Source organism: Exophiala dermatitidis (genome assembly GCF_000230625.1).
Source record: "Exophiala dermatitidis NIH/UT8656 unplaced genomic scaffold supercont1.2, whole genome shotgun sequence".
In the NCBI taxonomy this organism is placed as follows: Eukaryota; Fungi; Ascomycota; class Eurotiomycetes; order Chaetothyriales; family Herpotrichiellaceae; genus Exophiala; species Exophiala dermatitidis.
The window spans coordinates 1,952,515-1,970,293 of NW_008751647.1; the positions used below are offsets into that span (position 1 = coordinate 1,952,515).

Genomic DNA, 17,779 nt, shown 5'->3' on the forward strand with positions numbered 1-17,779 from the left:
TAGAATATCTACTATATCCTCCTACGGCTAGGGTCGATACGCGCGAGAGTCTCGTTCTAGGTAGTTACTAGAGAGTTTATATTAGATTACGAGTAGTATTATTATTAATAAACTTACGGCTTTATATAAGTCTAGCCGATATATTTAAAGTACTAAAGTATTATAGTAATTATTTAGAATAGAGTCGATATTACTTATTCGTTATCGTAAATATTTACGAGAATATCGTAGTTTAGAGATAAAATAGAAGAGAAAACTAGAGAGAGTATTTATTTTTATAAATAATATTAAACTTAAAAATAACCGAGTTAGTAATAGGACGCTAGTAAGTGCTTATAAGTAGTAATAAATACTCGCGTACGTATATAAAGATATATATAGGCGCGCGAGCGCTTATTATCGCCTTTATATAGTCGCGAGTATATCCTAGTATACGCTTAGTAATTATTTATAACTAAAGTTCGTACGCTTATATACTCTCTCTATAACTTTTATATAGTTATAAGTATATTCTAGTATACGCTTAGTAATTATTTACGATTAAATTTCGTACGCTTATATACGTCTTCTACTACCCGCGTACGTTCGCGGGCATTTATTATTACTTCCGTATATTCGTTGGCGCTCGCGTTCGCTCTCGTATACTTATATATATTTATAGTTAATTAAGTATATTCTAGTATATACTAAGTAATTATTTATAAGTAAATTTCGTACGCTTATATACTCTTTCTACTACTCTCGTACACTTATAAGTACTTATTATTATATTACTATATCCGTATACGCTTATAAATATCGATATATACTCGCGTATATCTATAGTTAATAGCGGGCGCTTACGAGCGTTTATTAGTACTTAAGTACGCCCGAATCTATTTTTAGATTAGATATATAAGCTAAGTTTATAGTATCTAATAACTAGATATTTATAATTATTTATAAAGTAATACTATAAAACTACTAGCTAAGTCTTATTCGTATTATACTTAATACTTATATATATTTATAAACTAACTTAAGTACTCTTCTTTATACTAGCTTTTTCTTCTTCGCTTTCTTAAGAGTATTTACGTTCGTATATAAGTATTTAAGACTACTTACGCTATAAAATTACTATTCTTATTATCTATTACTTTCTAAGATTTATAGACGTACTCTTAAGTAATTAGCTAGATTCTTTATCGGTACGGGTACTCGCGTATACTCGCGAGAGCTTACGAGTAATCGTATATACTTATATATATTTATCTCGAAACTTAGTACGAATAGTTATAAGAAGTTTATACGAGTTACTATCTAGATAGATAGAGTAGTAAAAGACGAGAAGAATAAAGAGAAGAAGAAGTCGTATTAATCCTATATAACGTTATAAGGTAATATAAGTAAAAGTGCACGGTAGGACTAATACGGCGCTAGTCTACTCTAGGTGTATCGCCAAGTCTCGCTTAACGCGGAGTTTGTACAGCAACTTCGAGCACCTCTCGGTATCCGGTACCTAGGTATGGTTATCGTTACCAACATGTCCAATGCCTAGGTAGGTACAGCTTCAGCATACTAGCTGCGCAGACGAGGCCTACTATGTCTGGTGCCTTTTCGGTGGTTCGACGGTACGGGTACCACTGCGTGCCACCATGTCTTGTCCGCCCTCCTCTTCCAAGCAGAAGGCACGGCAGGGTGTCTTTACATGTCCAGAAACCCTTCTCAACCAATGCTCCCAAAGGTAGGTAAATACCTACTGTCAACTTATGGCTTCATAATTTGATAGTCAGAAGGTGCGGACCCATATAAATATTCTGGCGGGCAATGGCTGCGCAACAATGCAGCACATCAAGCAGCCCGTCACATTTCGTTCGACTTCGACGCTCTCTGCCGACGAGTTGTCAAATTCTGTCCCGGAGCCGATTTTGTTGCGACCTACGAGAAGAAGGAAGGTGGCTTCAACCGGGCCTTTATCTTCACCGCCGACAATGGAAGGTCGGTTGTCGCAAAACTACCCTTTTCGAATGCAGGGCCTCGACGTTTGACCACTCAATCGGAGGTTGCAACGATTGAATTCTGTTGGTAGCATCACTTCCTACCAACGAGATCCTCTTAGTCTGACTCAGTGTCCGTTCTCTCATAGTGAAGAAACATTCCAGAATACCAATACCCACAATCTATGACTGGAGTGACGATGAGAGCAACGAGGTCGGCAGCGAGTATATCATCATGGAGCCTTCCGCCGGGATTTCGCTGCACTCGAAATGGGCCGAGATGACTATCGAGCAGCGAGTCGAATGTATCAAGAACATTTGTCAATTGCTAGGCTCGATTGACGACGTTCATTTTCCAGCGTACGGAAGTTTATACTACACAACAGATGACCAGCCCGAGTCTGCGATAGTATTACCGGAGGATGACCGATTTTGCGTTGGGCCGCATGTCGCATCTCGATATTGGGATTGCAACGTCGGGGATTTTCGATACTACGACATGAAGCGGCCAAATAGAGGCCCATGTACGCACCACCAGAATCATCCTCACTTGCCGAGAGTCGTGCTAATATTTCCTCATTAGGGACGGATCTCTCATCTTGGAGTGATGGACTCATCGATGCCGGCATCTCGAGAGTTCCACCACATGACAATCATCAAGAGTGTCGGCCATCCTACTTCGGCACTCCTGTTATGCATCTTCAAGTACTTCAAGAGGGACGTCTGCTCTTGAGAACAATGTCGAAGGACCCGAGGATCCGGGTTGTCGCAGACCCGATATTGTCTCATCCAGATTTGAACAAGAGGAATATCTTCGTTGACCGCGACGATCCCACCAAAGTCGCAAGCTTCATTGACTGGCAGTCGGCCAGTTTAGATCCGGCATTCTGGGTGGTCGCCAACACAAGACCCGATTTTGCGACTCTACCTGATGACTCGACGGATGAGAGTGCTGTGATATGCGCTGAAGCATTTGATCTCTTCATGGGATCATATTGCCCACAGTGGGCTCGCGCTCATTCCTTGGACGAGCGCCTTGTCCGCCCACTCCTATATCCACACCGAACGTGGAACGATGGCGTTGTTGCTTTTCAACATGATCTGTTCATGACTGCAAGAGAATGGGGCGATCTAGGGTTTCAGGAGAAATGTCCCGTCGCAACACCAGACTCGGATCAGTTTGCTGCTCATGAGCGCGAGTATCGATACTTTCTTGCTGCCCAAAGGCTACGCAAACATGTCAAAGACTATGTCGGCATCTCATCCGACGGCTGGGTACCCGACGAGGGGTGGGATGCGATTCAATTGCAACATCAGCAATTATATTCTGATGTGGTGCAAGCCATACTAAGCGCCGCGGAGGCGGATGATGACCCGGATGAGCCGATCAAAACTGAAAGGGACTTGAAAGCGATATGGCCCTTCGACCTGTGAAATATCACCGACCAGAAAACGAGTCGGCTGGTGAGGCTTCCGCGCAATGAGAAGTATCAGTGTCCACTCTGCGATCTTGAACAGACACCAGGATTCAAGACATGGCTTCAGGACCCATGTGCCTTGGTGATGGTAAATAACATGTCCAGGCTGGAACAAGGCTGTGGGATATTGCCACCAGCTTCATCTTTGGAGCAATCCTTGGGCATCCGGCAATAGCCCTGACTCAAGGGTCATCTCAACACCCTACCTACTTGTGCCAATGACATGCGCAACTCTCAGGCTCCCGTTGAGCACCGCTTATCTCAGATAGTCGACAAGCTGTACAAGGACAAGTGGAAACTGACAACCTTCAACGAGAACGAAGTCTTCGACCAGAGGCACAAGTGCAGCCATGAAGCGACGAGTTGTCTGCAAGTCGAGGCTGGAGGATGAGACGAGCTGTGGAGCTCGACGAGAGACAGTCACTTTATTATTCCCACCACGGCGATCGAGTACCCTTGCACATTGCACCCCAAGAGTCACTGGTCAAGAAGCAAATCATAGCATGCCTGCCGTCGTTGGAGGAGATGGCACTGGCAGAGACGACTCAGTATGCTGGAGTGTATTAAGCAGAAGACACATACAACAATTCGACATAGAGTATGCCACTCTCGGAGTCGTCATCTCTATACATGATTTCCAATGTTCCCCGTGTTTCAAATCAATCACACTGCACACCTTATAATTGCTCGCCTTTCTCCCAAATCTTGAGCATGAAAAACTATCATAGCGCCTCCAAGCTACACAGTATATACGTCGTGTGCGTCCCCATCCATTATTTTTCTCCATTGAAACAAACAAGGGCAATTTGATGGGCCGAGAGACAGAGACATCAATAGCGATGTCGAGGTTCGCTGCAGTGCAGAACCTTAGATCTAATCAATTGATTTTCAGTGTTATTGTCATCTACAGTACCATCTGTCTACCCCCTTGCATGCATGCATGCTTGCTTTGATGGCCAGCGGGTCGGGCGGAAACCGTAGCCTTCCCTTCCCTTCCGGCGCGTCGCGTATGTCGCGTCTCATCCCATCGGCAAGATCAAGATTGCAAAGCAAGGAGTGGCTGCACAGTGCTGTAGCACATCAAGTTTAGTTTACCAAGGAAACGGGTTAGGGTTGCGTTGGTTGATTGATTCCCGGCCCGGCTGATCAAATCTTCCTTCTCGAAGGGACGCCCGACGCCCTGCAAGACAAGAAGACTACCCCTCGGCCCCTCCCTCCCTTCCTTGCCAGTGCCGTGTAACGTGTCAAGAACCATGGCAACAAGACAGTAATGTATTCACCGCCAAGTTGGCCCTATCGTTCAACGGACTCTGCTATTGTCACCCAGGTGACTCGTGGAGTAGGACAAGATGACAAGAGACAAAAAGCATGGCGCCACTCCCACTCCCGAGCAAGTAGCCGACCGCCTGGCCGAACCACACACACACACCACTTGTTGCGCGGATCAACCCGAGGAATGGGAACACGGACACATAGACACACATGCGTGTCTGGAGCCCTGGATACCGGGCACCTAATCCCAGTTCAAGTTTCAGGTGGTATTACGCAGTGGTCATAGCCGTTGAAGGGCGGGCGTTGCAGTGTCAGTCGCGATGACAACGCGAACCTGAACCATGAAGCCGGTGTTTGCCCGTTTCCGTGGCTGTCCACATTCCTGGCATTGCATCTCGTGCAAGGAAGGGGAGGCAGTTTCCTTGTCCTTGGTCCTATACATAGTGAAATCTCGATCCACCGAGCCTGTAATGATAATCTCGGACAATGTGTTTGAGGACAAAACGGATAAAGCTGAGACGGACTGTGCTAAAATTCGTAACGAGGGCCCCAGACAGGGCACGGCGCGCTTTCTGTTTTTGACTCGTGGCATAGCATGGCGTGGCATGGCAGGATAAAATGGACTTGACTTAAGCTCAGCTTGACAGTGAAGGGCCTCCTCCATTCACTTCACTTCGCTTCGTCCTGGCTTGCTTTTTGATTTTTTTTTTGATTTTTGCTTTCGGAGCGCCCTTCGTTGCCATATTCGACTATGGCATGATATGCCTTGGGGATCCCTCCCTCCGTATTGCGGCTATCCTGGCTCCAACAGCAGCGCAACATCACTTTAGTCTTTCGTGTTATCCAACTCGGTTGTCACTCATTCGAGCCGCACCTCGCGCTTCAACCCAGCTTCATTTGAACAAATCTTTTATTGAACTTGCCGCTTGAATCAGCTCCCTTTTTTACGACACAACACCTCGTTTCTCTTATCGTAGTATCAACCTGATGCAACCACAACCACAAACTTGCACATACCGTCGTCCATGAAACCTTTCCCACCGTGATCCCTCAACTTCCAGCTTCAACCCACCAACCTACCTCTGTACTCGACTCGTCGATGGTGTCTGTGCAAGAACTCAAGCTCGTCACAATGAAGAAATTCCGCACCGGCCGCAAGTGGCTCAAGGCCAAGCTGCGCCGCGGCTGTTCCGAGAGCCAGAAGCAGGATAGGAAGATTGTCATTGTACGTTGCTGCCGTGCCAGTACTGGTACAATGACCGACGACCACGAGTTCTGATATCTTCTATAGGGACCACCTACCAACTTCCGCCGTGAGAACATAACTCTTGGTAAAGATGTTGATGGGTATGAGCCGGCTGCAACGCCCTACCATTTGTTACCTCGGAAGACACAAGTGACGCTGACCCATTACCGCATAGAAACGCGATTCTCATCGAGCGAGCCCGAGAGGATGCCCAGGCCATGCATCGAGCTTCGCAGACGCAGCTCCGGAGCGACACAGCTTGAGCACACCCAAACATTCTAACCCATGTTAGCTGGAGCAATCACGAGTGAAGGAGTGGAGGGGCTGGACATTGGCATCAGAACATACATCATTTGGCTGTTCATCGCTTGCGATGGCTTTGCAGGCTGCTCTTGGCATGGCCTTGCGCGTGAGAAGCTCCCTGGAACAGGGATAATAGTCAGGCGGCCATGGAAGAAGCAGAACATCATATTATGAACATTGGCACTTCTTCCAAGCGCGACTTCTTCTCTTTGTCCTCCGAGTCCCGTTTCACAAGACCATTGCGGTTGACTCGGGCTGCCGACCGCGGCCTGCGTGACGCCGAGTCATATTTTCGATCTTGAGAAACAACAGACCCGTGGTCGAGTCCAGATGAAGGCGACGGAGTATTCCCTTTCGAACGCATATCGTCGGTTCGCGGTTCGGCGGGACTGTGTCTTCGCCTCGAAGCCTCGCTGTTCAGGAGCCGGGAAGAGGAGGGTCCAGCGGCAACATGGTTCTCGCGACCTCGTGGTAGATTCTGTCGAAAACCCTTCGCTAAGTCGTCTCGGTGCTCCTCTCCTTGTCCGGCGACCTCATCCCTGGCAGCGTTATCGGCCGGTTGTTTTCTTGCAAAGCCCATGCTCGCCTTCGTCTTGCTCGTGATCTTTTCAAGCCCGATCAAGGACCTCTTCTGTTGGCCACCACTTGCCATCAGCGGTGCCAGACTGGTTCCAGACCACAAGTCGACCACCTCTTCCTCTTCCTCCTCCTCCGCATTTGCGCTTTTAGAGGATGTCCCAAAAACGTTCTGTAGTGTTTCTTTCTGCTTGCTCTCCAATGCCAGTCTTTTGATTCGGTGTCTTGCCTCCTTCGACATGGGTGATGTGGGTTCAGGCAGGGCCTTGGGCGCCGCTTCGCGTGCTTGTCTAACCAACCTCTTATACTCGGCCCGGTGTAGGTGTGCAGTATACGACTGCGCGATTGTTTGAAACTCGTCTTCCACCATAATATAGATATCGTCGGCATCGTAACCTTCACGCATAGGTCTACCTCTTTGTAAGTTAAATGCTGTACAACAGGCAGCACCTACTCACTCGAAAGAAACTGACGGCGCCCGCACAGGAGAAGATGACGGCGATCTTCTTCTTGAGACTGGGTCCAGCCTTTTCGCTGTTGGGTTTGCCCTCTCAGGAGTTTCTGGTGCCTGAGCTTTGTGCACATCCGGGGTTTCTTGCTCGGTTGCTCGCGACTCCGTGTCTGGAGATGACGCCCGCTCCGCTTTTGGTCGCAGAGTCTGAGTCACCCGTTGTCTCTTCGCTGGATGGCCCTCGTCAGCGCCAGCATTCCAAGGTAAGATACGCGCCATTAGGTCCGGTTCGGTCGGTGGAAGGAAATATAGTTGGAAGCTCACGGAGGGTTGGCCCGTTGGGTGCAGTTCTCTTCGACAACCACTCTGTGCATGTCTGTCTAAAATGCGTGAAGTACAAGGCAGGAGAGATGTGGATGACTACAAAGCCAGAGAGGTTGACGTTCTGCAGTGAGAAGTCACTGACCGCGAAGTGAAGTTCGCGAGGCTTTGCTTGCACTTTCAACCAACTGCAGCAAGTGATGCAGCCGCAGGCTACAGACTCAACTCCACTACTCCAGCATTTTCACCGTTATCTCCTGCACAGCCTCTGTTTGTTCTACAGCAAAGGTTTAGATAGACGGGAATTCGACGTTCCAAATCATGTAGACAGTACTGACAAGAACAGTAGACCAGCTCTCTTGTGTTGTTTCAATTACAGTATCTGACTCTGTGACTTTTTGTAGCCTGCCAGCCAGGGGTATCATTTTGCCATTTCCTTCGTAATGCATCGACCATCTTTACGCCAATTGTTTCCGTTGCACCAAACTCCGTTGTGTTTGTCATGACCAGGATGCGGGCAACAACAGCATGCGCCTTTCTCACGGACTTGTGGCTTCTGTTTGTGGACACGACGAGGAGAAGCCTGCTTGCGCCACTATATCTCACCAGGCTTCTTGGAGTTGCAGCTCACAATTTTGACCTTATCGGCATGGAACTCCTGCCCACCATCGCTTTTGAATCTCACGTCCTTGACCAGGAAGGTCCAAACATCATCGCAGAATCGGTAGGTTTCCAGATGACCCTGATGTTCCAGTTCAGTACTGTTAACGCAAAGCAGTCTCTGCAACACTAACCTTGAACGTAAGTCTTGACTTGACCTTTTCGGCCAGCGTCTCGGCTATAGCGCGGTCGAAGTTGCTCAGGATCTTCATGGCTAACTGGGGTTCTATCCGGCCATCGTTGATCAGGTCATCGATAGTATCGATGAGCGCTTCGCCGATGCTACGGATAAAGACTAGTCAACATTCGGCCCCTCCACTCCGTTGACGAGTTCAGTAGTGCAAGACAGGAGAAAGGGCGCTGAAACAGGCGCAAAACCACAAAGCGCAACCCACCTGCTGCCCCGATAGAGTTCGTAGTACTGTTGAGCAGCCATCCTAAGAGGCCCTTCCTCGAGACCCGATCGCTCGTGCCTCACGTCGTCCTGGACGTCGAGCAGGGATCAGGGAGGGTTGTAGGCTGAGTGAGAGTGGAGGATAACTCAATATGAAGTGTGCATGTGGTAAAAGGTCGAGATATATCAAGAAGCATACCACAGTACAAGTAGGAGTTTAGTAGTGGCAGTTGTATTGTGAAGCACAGAAGTACAGCGCAGCCTGGCATGAGGCCACTAGGCCCGAATAGAGTTAGTGCCAAAAGGCCGCTAAATGGGGGACTCGGAGCGCCACTGACATTGGCCGGGGCTTGAGATCCGTATGAGGTTCGCCTGATTCGCTGAGAGCAGTGATACTTGGGCGCTGCATTACTTCATACCTCGTGCCTCACTGCAGTGACCGCAATAGCCAGTGTACATATTCCTTGATCACAGCTCCTTTCAAAGAAGGCCCTCTCGCTCACCTCCTCCTTGTAGTAGTATGTCAGAAGACAAAAGGTGTCCATAGCCGTGCATAGACTATTCTATCCATCGCAAATGAGATCCACAATGAAGACCATATCTCTTGTTTCCCGCACCTGCACCCTCCATCAACGCCCAGTCCTCCCTTTCAACAAGACCGTGAGATTACAACGATGGGCTTCTACGTCAACTTCGAAAGGTCTTACCGACTCTAAATCCGATAAAGGGTCTGATTCACAAGAGAAGCAAGACAAAATCGAAAAACTCAAGAAAGTGCACAAGAGCATGGCAGAGGCAGATGAAGAGATGCGCAGAGCCATGGAGAATCTAGCTGGCGACGGTGGAGAGGCCGGAGTCGAACTGGAAGAGGGAAAGGCAGTTGCTATGAAAAGAGGCGTCCGCGAGAACATGTTCAGATACATCTGAAAGGGCTATGGAGATCTCGGGTGTCAGCAACCAACAATTCGGGGGAGAGGAGACCTTCTGAAGCACTCGTCATTCGAGGGTATCAAAGAGGCGGCCAGTTGACAATTTCGTCGCTTTCCAAGCCGACGTTTCATATGGTCTTGTTGTACAGATGATTGATGTCGCGTACGAGGCTCTTAACCGAACTGCCTCCTGGGCAGTCATACCACTTGCCCCCATCACGAATACATCTGGTTTCGCCAGCCAGCCTCACTGTGCAGCTCTTCGTTACGTTATTTTCCTGACTCCTGAGAACGCTCTCTCGAAGCAGGCCGACACCTTCTCCTTCCTCGCTGATGCAAGTATTCAGCTTCTGAAAGTCAACCCCGTGCTCCATGGCGCAATCCTCAACCAAGTCTCGATTGGGAATGTCTGGATAATCGGATATCATGCAATTGGCAAACCCGAGCCACACCTTCACGTCGGAGTAGACATGCGCTGCACACAGGAGGATGACGTTTCCGAGACATTCAGCGGGGCCGTGTTTGCAGGTAACAGCGTCCGAGTTGGGATCGATGCTGGAACAGTGTGAGCGAGGGTGACCGGGCCAGACAGAACAGATGCAACCAATTTACCTTCCAATAAATGACATTGTGAAGTTGACTTTATCGCTAACTCGTTCCATGGTCGGTACCACCAGTTCACGTAGACAATCCCGCGCATCAGGACATTTGGACATGACATGAATCTCAAGTGGCACTTTATTTCCACCTTCTAGACTATCGCCCAAGTCGGCATCATGGGGTGACAGGCCAGGGTTGTAATGGTGGTTGCAAACGAAAACGGCGCGGAATAACGAGAAAACCGCCAGTAACGTGAGCAGAGCCGGTATAATGCGTGTGATCAAAGTCCTTCTCCATGGTCTTGACCCTGGCCGACGGCGCTCTGTGTAACAAGGCTCTTGGTAGTGGTAGAGTGCTGCCTTTTCGTCGACAGGCACGGGGCTATAAGGAGCCATGATGTGATCTCGAAGGCTCAATGCAGGGAGGTGGAGGGTCTCTATTATCAGGCTGATGGAGCCAATGCGCTCTTAAAGATGAGAATTATATGGACCAAGGGGTCATGGCATGCCAGTGCCTGTTGCGTCTGAAGTACACTTCAGCATCAAGCGGTACGAGAGAACATGCGGCCAGTGTTCAAGTCCAGTGATCGCAGACGAGCAACGTAACTGCAACGCAGCACTGACCCCCAATAATTGCGGCCACCGGCTTGGCGGCCGAAGGGGACGAACACCACGGGCAGCCTCCGAGCTGCTACTGGCAGTACATTAATAATTGTTGTAGAGCGAGACTCGGAGGCTGCACTGCAGCTCAACAAGAACTTGAAGGCGCCTGTACAATTGTACAATTGTCCAATATTATACTTGTACCTACATAGGTACTAGCTATAGACATCATGCCTCCGGTGCAAAGAAAGAAGCTCATCAAACTTTCTCCCCTTCGTCGGGGATGATCCCGTAAATCTATCGTCAACCACTCCGTTCTCGCAGCCAATTCCACGACAATACGACTGTACTTTTCCCGATAAAATAAGGGTACCACTGCACCGGGAACAATAGTCTGCCTTGCGCCCTACGACGAATACTGATGGAGCATTGTATACCGCAGCTGAGCATCTAGTACCTATCCAGGTCGGAGCAGGAGAACTCCTGCCCCATGAATGCCCGACGATGACCAACCGCACGGCGCACACAGACACACATCCACTCGAGATCCCCACCAGCCGTTATCGCAGACCCAGACACTCGTCTCGGACTTGTGCCATCCTCCCCAAGTGTCATCGAAGCCCTGAAGCCATGTGGCAGGCTGGCAGGCCCCCTCATCCACCAAGCCGGCCCAGTCGCTGTCATTCAGGGGACTCGTTGGGCTAATGAGGAGCGGCTCGATAGGCTGCAAGGCGTCAGGCTCGCTGCGATCGAAACTCTAGCTTGCCCGAGTTGGCGGGGTCTGTGCGATGCCGGAATGAAATAAATATTAATGCTCGCTCGGTCAGTGGTCCTCAAGGCGCAGGGCTGGGGAGGCCCTGGAAACCACAACTGAACCAGCATAGCGCAATACCGCTTGAGGCCGGCTTGTCCTTCTCCCATTCTCCTTCGAGACCTCGTGGTAGTCTCTTCCCCCCAGCGTCACATCCGACTTCCAGGGTCACATCTGAGCGGCGGACAAGGCAACAAACATATCTTAATCCCCGTCCACGGACTGTTTGTATGAACTATGTGGTAGCCTTCCTGAACCGATAGACTGCTGCTGTACTTGATCCTTCCAAGCACTCCGGATCTGCAAAACCACTCTCGCCAGAGTCGAGGTCGCGGAAGTAGGATTGCTGCCTTGGGAGGGTCCAATTCTGGCTTGGTTGCCTTGCACGTGAGTCAACCGACCTTGAGGACGTGTCTTGTGCAACCACTCCGATACTTCAGCTCCCACGCTTCATATCTCACGCTCACCGATTGTCATGTCGGAGCTGGCCTCGACTAGATCAGCCAGCAATGGCAGTCCGCCTCCGGATGACCTGGAGCAAGAACTTGACCAGTTTTTGCGGCCGCTGGTGATCAATGATGCCGTAGTGCATAGCCTCGCCTACCAATTCTCCAAGGTCTACGAAGAGCTAGCCTTGCATTCTGAAGAACAATTCTTGCCTACGCCGGTGACAAAACTACCCTCGGGTGGAGAAACCGGCCAATTCCTCGCCATCGATGTTGGCGGCACCAATCTTCGTGTGGCCTTCATTGAATTGCTGGGCGATACGCCTAGTGATGACCGCCTGCCGAACGCCAACGGGGCCGAGCGCTCACGTGAGACTATCAGGAATGCTCAGCGACCTCGAGTACGCCGGACGCTAGAAAAGGCATGGCCCATCGGAGAGCACCTGAAGATGGATCAGACGGAGGACTTGTTTGCATGGATTGGTGATTGCATTGCCGAGGTCGTGGGCGACCAGCTCGCTTCTGACATGGGCAAGTTTCCTGTCCCGGAAGAACTGCCAATGGGCATCACATTCAGCTTTCCCATGATGTAGGTGTTTGAATTGCCCTGAGCGCTGAGTAAAGCACGCTGACATACCCCACACAGCCAGACTGAAGTCTCCTCTGCGACATTGATGCCGATGGGAAAAGGGTTCGGCATCAGCTCGAACCTGGACCTAGGGTCGACCTTACTGCAAGGATATGCACGCCACACTCGCCGACAATCCCAAGGCTCATCCCCCCGAGCCAAGAGGAGGAAACTCGGGCCGCTTCCACGATTAAAGATTGCTGCCATCACGAACGATACCATTGCCACCTTAGCTTCGCTTGCGTACACCGTCAAGTCATTGCCCAATTCCCGGGTCGCGGCAGGGATTATCGTCGGCACTGGATGTAATGCCACGATTCCAATGCCGTTTTCCAAGCTGGGTGAGGCGAAGGTCGAGTCCATTCGAAAGATCAAACCCGATGCCACCGAGACCGTGGTCAACACCGAGATTACCATTGCTGGAGCGTGCGGGCCCTTGGAAGCCGTCACGACAGAGTGGGACCGCCAATTGGATGCCGAATGTGCCAGACCAGGGTTTCAACCGCTGGAGTACATGACCGGAGGCAGGTATATAGGCGAGCTCGTGCGGATTATCTTTCTCGATTACATGACCCGGGTCCACAAGCCGCCCATACCTCCCGCTGCACTGCCAGCGACAATCGTCCACAGCTACAGTTTTACGACAACCTTCCTCAGCGCGGTGGTTGCACGGGCACGGTCGGATTCGGAATTGGCGGGCGAACTGAAGCGGCGCATTCCACCTCCAGAGTCTTCCAACTGGGGATGGACATCGGAATCAGCAGGAGCCCTCCGCAAGATTGCGCACCTTGTTCAGGTTCGCTCCGCGGGACTGATTGCTGCGGCCACAGTGGGCCTGCTGGCAATGGTGGGTGAGATAGCCTTGGCCGAACCGGCTAGCCCTGCTTCTGGACAGGATGTAACGATGACGACGGCACCAAACAGTCGACCACCGTCACCTAAGCCCACCGGCCACCTTTGCGCTCCCGCGAATGATGCCGCAGATGGACTGTCGCCGGCGCCCGGGGCTACAGCCTGGAAGTCAGGACCGGAAGAGCTGGTTGTGGCGTATACCGGGGGAATTATTCAACATTACCCCAACTTCAAGGAGCAGTGTCAGCGGTTTATCGATCGGCTTGTTATGAAGGCTGGACCTCAAGATGGCGGCAAGAGTGTTTTCCTCCGAGAGTCTCGGGATGGCGGTATCATCGGCGCAGGCGTTTTGGCTGGAATGGAAGCAAACGAGCAGAACACCAAAGCATCGTGAGGGATTCAGCAATGGCGGCAAGACCAGTTTCCCGTTGTGTCGCACTTCGTATTTTGTTTCGGCTTGTCTTCACAGTTTGCGTCCTGGTTCATCGCATGTGTTTGGCGTTTGGGAGACTGGACGTTTCCGCAAAAGCGCAAAAGGAGCTTGATGGGATGTCCGGCCCGATTTCGTGGGATAGCTTTATGGGGTGCAAACTGAGGCTTGACTTGATGGCCGACCTTTGGAGCTACCAGTATAAACGGGGTCTTTGCGGGCGCTGCCTGGGTAGCTCTGAAATACGCCACTGCAACCTACACAAATCAGGGGTATCCCGTAACCTGCCATGCAGGACAAGGAGGACGAGGGATGGCGAGAGGTATTGTTTATTTACACCGCATGCCGCCATTCCAGGAGTGGCTACTTACGGCCGTTGGCTGTTTTTGACCCGAAGCTACCAGATGTACTACTACTAATTATATTGTAGTAGCACAGCATCTAGAGAACGTACCTAGGTACTATGTAGAGGACTGCCGTGGGACTGCAGCCAAATGTGCTAGCCATCACGTACTAGGAGAAACCCAATTGTTGAGCTGGGGTTCAAGTTGCATGTTGCAAAATGGTAGTGAGCCTGAGGCATTTCAAACTAGACCGAGGCGGGCGATTCCACCGAATCGTGCCGTAAGAGAAAAATAGGCTCCAAAGCCAAAGGGCGTTCGTTTAACCTGTGGGTATCATCTTGGTGCGGACTGCCAGTGCCGCGTTGAGCGAAGTTCTTGCTTTTTGCGTACTCCGAGTCCTGCAGTCCTGCGGCGTGGTACCGACATGTCCGTGCACCTCCTGTACAGAGTGCCCGTCAGAAAGAAGCAAAAGGACAAGATGCTCGCTCCCTTCTCGCAATACAGTGCCAGTGGTAAGAAGAGCTTCTTTTACTATTTATTGTCATTTGGCAGATCTTTTATGCTAGTACCACCTAGGCAGGTAAGCATGTGCTAGACACCCCATTATTCGGCAAGTTGTTAGACTCGGAAGCATTGTTAAACGAACACCTTGCCCGAACAATGCTAGAGCGGCGGGGCTCCTGGGGCTAAGCGCGACAACACAGGGTCACTGGCAGGAGGCCGAGGGGCGCCCATGGCATTCCCGTCACCGTTGTTTAAGGCCTGGGAGAATTGCGGAGGCCGCCTCTTGGTGCCACAAGCTTCGAGTCCAGGTTGAAAATTGCTCGCATGATCCCGGCTCTCCAGGTCCTGGTGCATTTTTTCCCCGGCCCTGGAATCACCGACCAACGCCCGCATGGACGCACATACCGCTGCACAGTAGTAGTAGTACAGTAGTCTTTTGAAGTGATCAGGAATGTGAGACCTGCCTGTTGCTGTTGCTGTTGCTGCCGCCACCTGGAGAGCTCCGGCCGGGGATCCTGTAGGATGCCACTGGATGCCACTGGCTGTACAATGTAGGGATTAGGTAGTTGTCCCGTTTTGAACCAGTGGCTGTTGGCTCCACTGACATCTCGACTCCCTTCTTCCTCCCTCCTGCCTCCCACAAATTCCGCACTTCTACCGCTGACTGGCACTGCAACAGCTACTCCTGCTACTACCATTACAACCACCACCAAGTTCTCTGCTATTAACCACTGCACTGCGTCTCATCCCTCTTATTACCCGCTGCGAGTTCAAGCCATCCATCCGCCCGTCTCCTCGACTCGTTAATGCTCTATGCTTCATGCCCACAAACGTGAACCCAGTATCCTCCCACGATTATTATTGCCGCAGCCCGTTCACCTACAGATCGACATCCTCGCGAACACATCTCTCTCAAGAAGCCTGCGCTCCTCTCTCGCTTAACTTCGATCATCTTTCAGCGCTTCGAGTCTCGGTGTCCCGATCCCTCTTCGTCTTCTCCCTCTTCGCAGCTGGTCTCGCAACCTCTACTCCCCCGTGTCCGCCAACTTCTGACCATCGCCGCGCATTCAGGTGTGGCCATGCCCACGGCTGCGAATCTTCGCTCTTGATGGGCGCGGCCTGACCTATACTCCCTCCCTTCGTCTACGCCGAGCGCTCTCTCCTCGTCCTCCTCGCAACTATGAGCCCTCTCCCCGAGACTCACCATGTTCTGCACACCTTGCTGCGACGGGAAGAGCTCGATAATCCCAACGACCGGCCCTCGGACCCCAATGGCCTTGTGCTCGAGGCCTGGGCCCAAGGATACATGGTGGGCTCGCTCATCATCATGTCGTGTATAACCCTGGCCAACATGCGACGGGGCGTCCTGCTTCATAAGTTGATTTTGCTCGAGGTATGCGCCCGCGGACTTCTCTCTTTCTTTTTCCGCTACTGCTGAACACCTCTGGCTGACATGACTTCCCCAACAGCTCGTCCTGGGTTACTGGCAAGGGTTCTTTATACTTTTCACCCCACCGGTCTATGCCTGGTGGCTTTCCGTCGCGGCAGTGCCCCTCAATATATCCTGGTCTCTCCATAACGTGATCGCATGGATGAAGTTGCGGCCATTTCTCAGCAAGACAGGCAGCCGTCTCTTCATTGGCTCGGTCATTTTGGTGCAGCCATATTGGGTGGTGGAAATATATGCCAACTTCGCCTACTTCCACAACATAAATAATATCTTCCTGAAGACGAGACCATGGGAGGCGCTGTGTCGTGATCCTTGGTGGATCCTGGCCGCTTGTCTTCTTATATACAACATCAAAACCAAATACGACCTCACCATCACCCAAATTGTGCGCATCTCCCCACGGTTCGCCGTCATGCTTGGAGCCATGGTTCTGAGTATCTGTTTCATCGTTCTCGATGTGCTCTCGGTGACCGCCGCCCTCAAATCCGTCCTCCCTGTGGGCATCAATCCTTTCTGGAAGTTAAGTTTTGTCTTCAAATGCTTGACGGATTCAGTTGTGTTGGACGACTTCAAGACCGCCCTGGACCGTCTACGAGCGTTCAAAATAAGCCGCTTGGGCAGTTTCGCCATGGATGGCGCTGATGTTCGGAATAAGAAGCATGAAGAGGAAGTAAGGAAAGCCAACGGATGGGGAAGTCCGCCATCAACCGGGGACAGGCCGCAGCCAGTCGGTACTCTGCCGTCCATGCCCAGTCCTGACGATGATTATGTTCAACCCCATTGGGAGGAGCTCAAACAGGGCCATTCCCACCATGTGGAGGACGAGCAGTTTGCCCATATTGCTAGAAACGCGTCTCGGGACCGTGACGTCGAAGAAAATGGCTTTGATGCCATCGATTATGCCGATCCACGACGAGAGGCCAGCGATACGTACATGCTGCGCCCGCAATCCGGCTGGCAAGACCGACGGTTGTCAGATGACACAACGGACGCCGACCTGGATTATGCCATGGCTGTTCGACAGGTGACCAACGAGTCCATGCAACAACAACGCATGCGAGACGCAACCACACGGCCGGCCAAGTGATTCTGCGGCAGCTTGAGCGCAAGGGCCAGTACCAGGATCTGTCCATGACTATTTTTGGCATGTTGGTGGATCTAGGATGACAGTACAGCCCGGCGCCCAGATCCATTGGAGGCTACGCTGGACGCAAGCTTAGAGGCCCTGATATATATACACGAACGTCTAAAGACCGGATATTGTCTACCACTGCGAGATCTGGGTTTGGTCTGGTGACACAAATGGATGGTTATGATTAATTGCTTCACCAATGCAGGCTGTGAGGGCGCAGGCCTGGGCTGACACAGCATACCTCGACGGATAATATCCATGTCCATACTCATGCGTGTTATGTTGTTATGCCGAAATGATGGAATCATTGAGCTATTTCGGGGGCGATTGGGCAAGATTGGGCAAGCTATTCAGAAAGGAGCCACTGCCAATAT

General features: G+C 51.0%; 8 protein-coding genes across 8 annotated transcripts; 5 read left to right on the forward strand and 3 right to left on the reverse strand.

Annotated features, from left to right (window-relative positions):
• Positions 1-1,772: 1,772 nt before the first annotated feature.
• HMPREF1120_02192 (uncharacterized protein) lies at positions 1,773-3,410 on the forward strand (the record flags this gene model as incomplete). The annotated part of the gene is made up of 3 exons (XM_009156228.1): positions 1,773-2,060; positions 2,126-2,500; positions 2,560-3,410. Coding segments are annotated over 3 exons (1,514 nt in total), but the record flags the coding sequence as incomplete, so codon positions are not given.
• A 2,448-nt stretch (positions 3,411-5,858) lies between these two features.
• Positions 5,859-6,235, forward strand: HMPREF1120_02193 (uncharacterized protein; the record flags this gene model as incomplete). Its single annotated transcript, XM_009156229.1, has 3 exons — positions 5,859-5,951; positions 6,018-6,073; positions 6,148-6,235. 3 exons carry the CDS (start codon positions 5,859-5,861, stop codon positions 6,233-6,235), a joined length of 237 nt encoding a protein of 78 aa, XP_009154477.1.
• Positions 6,236-6,438: 203 nt separating this feature from the next.
• On the reverse strand, positions 6,439-7,581 carry HMPREF1120_02194 (uncharacterized protein; the record flags this gene model as incomplete). Its single annotated transcript, XM_009156230.1, has 2 exons — positions 6,439-7,261; positions 7,310-7,581. 2 exons carry the CDS (start codon positions 7,579-7,581, stop codon positions 6,439-6,441), a joined length of 1,095 nt encoding a protein of 364 aa, XP_009154478.1.
• Positions 7,582-8,218: 637 nt separating this feature from the next.
• On the reverse strand, positions 8,219-8,719 carry HMPREF1120_02195 (transcription initiation factor TFIIA small subunit; the record flags this gene model as incomplete). The annotated part of the gene is made up of 3 exons (XM_009156231.1): positions 8,219-8,365; positions 8,418-8,565; positions 8,679-8,719. 3 exons carry the CDS (start codon positions 8,717-8,719, stop codon positions 8,219-8,221), a joined length of 336 nt encoding a protein of 111 aa, XP_009154479.1.
• Positions 8,720-9,265: 546 nt separating this feature from the next.
• Positions 9,266-9,604, forward strand: HMPREF1120_02196 (uncharacterized protein; the record flags this gene model as incomplete). Its single annotated transcript, XM_009156232.1, has 1 exon — positions 9,266-9,604. The coding sequence occupies one exon, from the start codon at positions 9,266-9,268 to the stop codon at positions 9,602-9,604; it is 339 nt and encodes a 112-aa protein (XP_009154480.1).
• On the reverse strand, positions 9,431-11,042 carry HMPREF1120_02197 (uncharacterized protein). Its single transcript, XM_009156233.1, has 2 exons — positions 10,219-11,042; positions 9,431-10,161 (listed from the first exon to the last, which is right to left on the reverse strand). Exons 1-2 carry the CDS (start codon positions 10,599-10,601, stop codon positions 9,735-9,737), a joined length of 810 nt encoding a protein of 269 aa, XP_009154481.1. The 5' UTR covers positions 10,602-11,042; the 3' UTR covers positions 9,431-9,734.
• A 1,052-nt stretch (positions 11,043-12,094) lies between these two features.
• On the forward strand, positions 12,095-13,939 carry HMPREF1120_02198 (hexokinase XprF; the record flags this gene model as incomplete). The annotated part of the gene is made up of 2 exons (XM_009156234.1): positions 12,095-12,654; positions 12,712-13,939. 2 exons carry the CDS (start codon positions 12,095-12,097, stop codon positions 13,937-13,939), a joined length of 1,788 nt encoding a protein of 595 aa, XP_009154482.1.
• A 2,064-nt stretch (positions 13,940-16,003) lies between these two features.
• HMPREF1120_02199 (uncharacterized protein) lies at positions 16,004-17,360 on the forward strand (the record flags this gene model as incomplete). Its single annotated transcript, XM_009156235.1, has 2 exons — positions 16,004-16,216; positions 16,293-17,360. 2 exons carry the CDS (start codon positions 16,004-16,006, stop codon positions 17,358-17,360), a joined length of 1,281 nt encoding a protein of 426 aa, XP_009154483.1.
• Between the last annotated feature and the right edge of the window lie 419 nt (positions 17,361-17,779).

Bases quoted from the DNA above. Each gene is read 5' to 3' on its own strand.
- HMPREF1120_02197 (XM_009156233.1), bottom strand. From the start codon at position 10,601: ATGGCTCCTTATAGCCCCGTGCCTGTCGACGAAAAGGCAGCACTCTAC. The intron at 10,162-10,218 runs GTAAATTGGTTG...ACACTGTTCCAG, and splicing joins ACAATGTCATTTATTGGAAG to CATCGATCCCAACTCGGACG.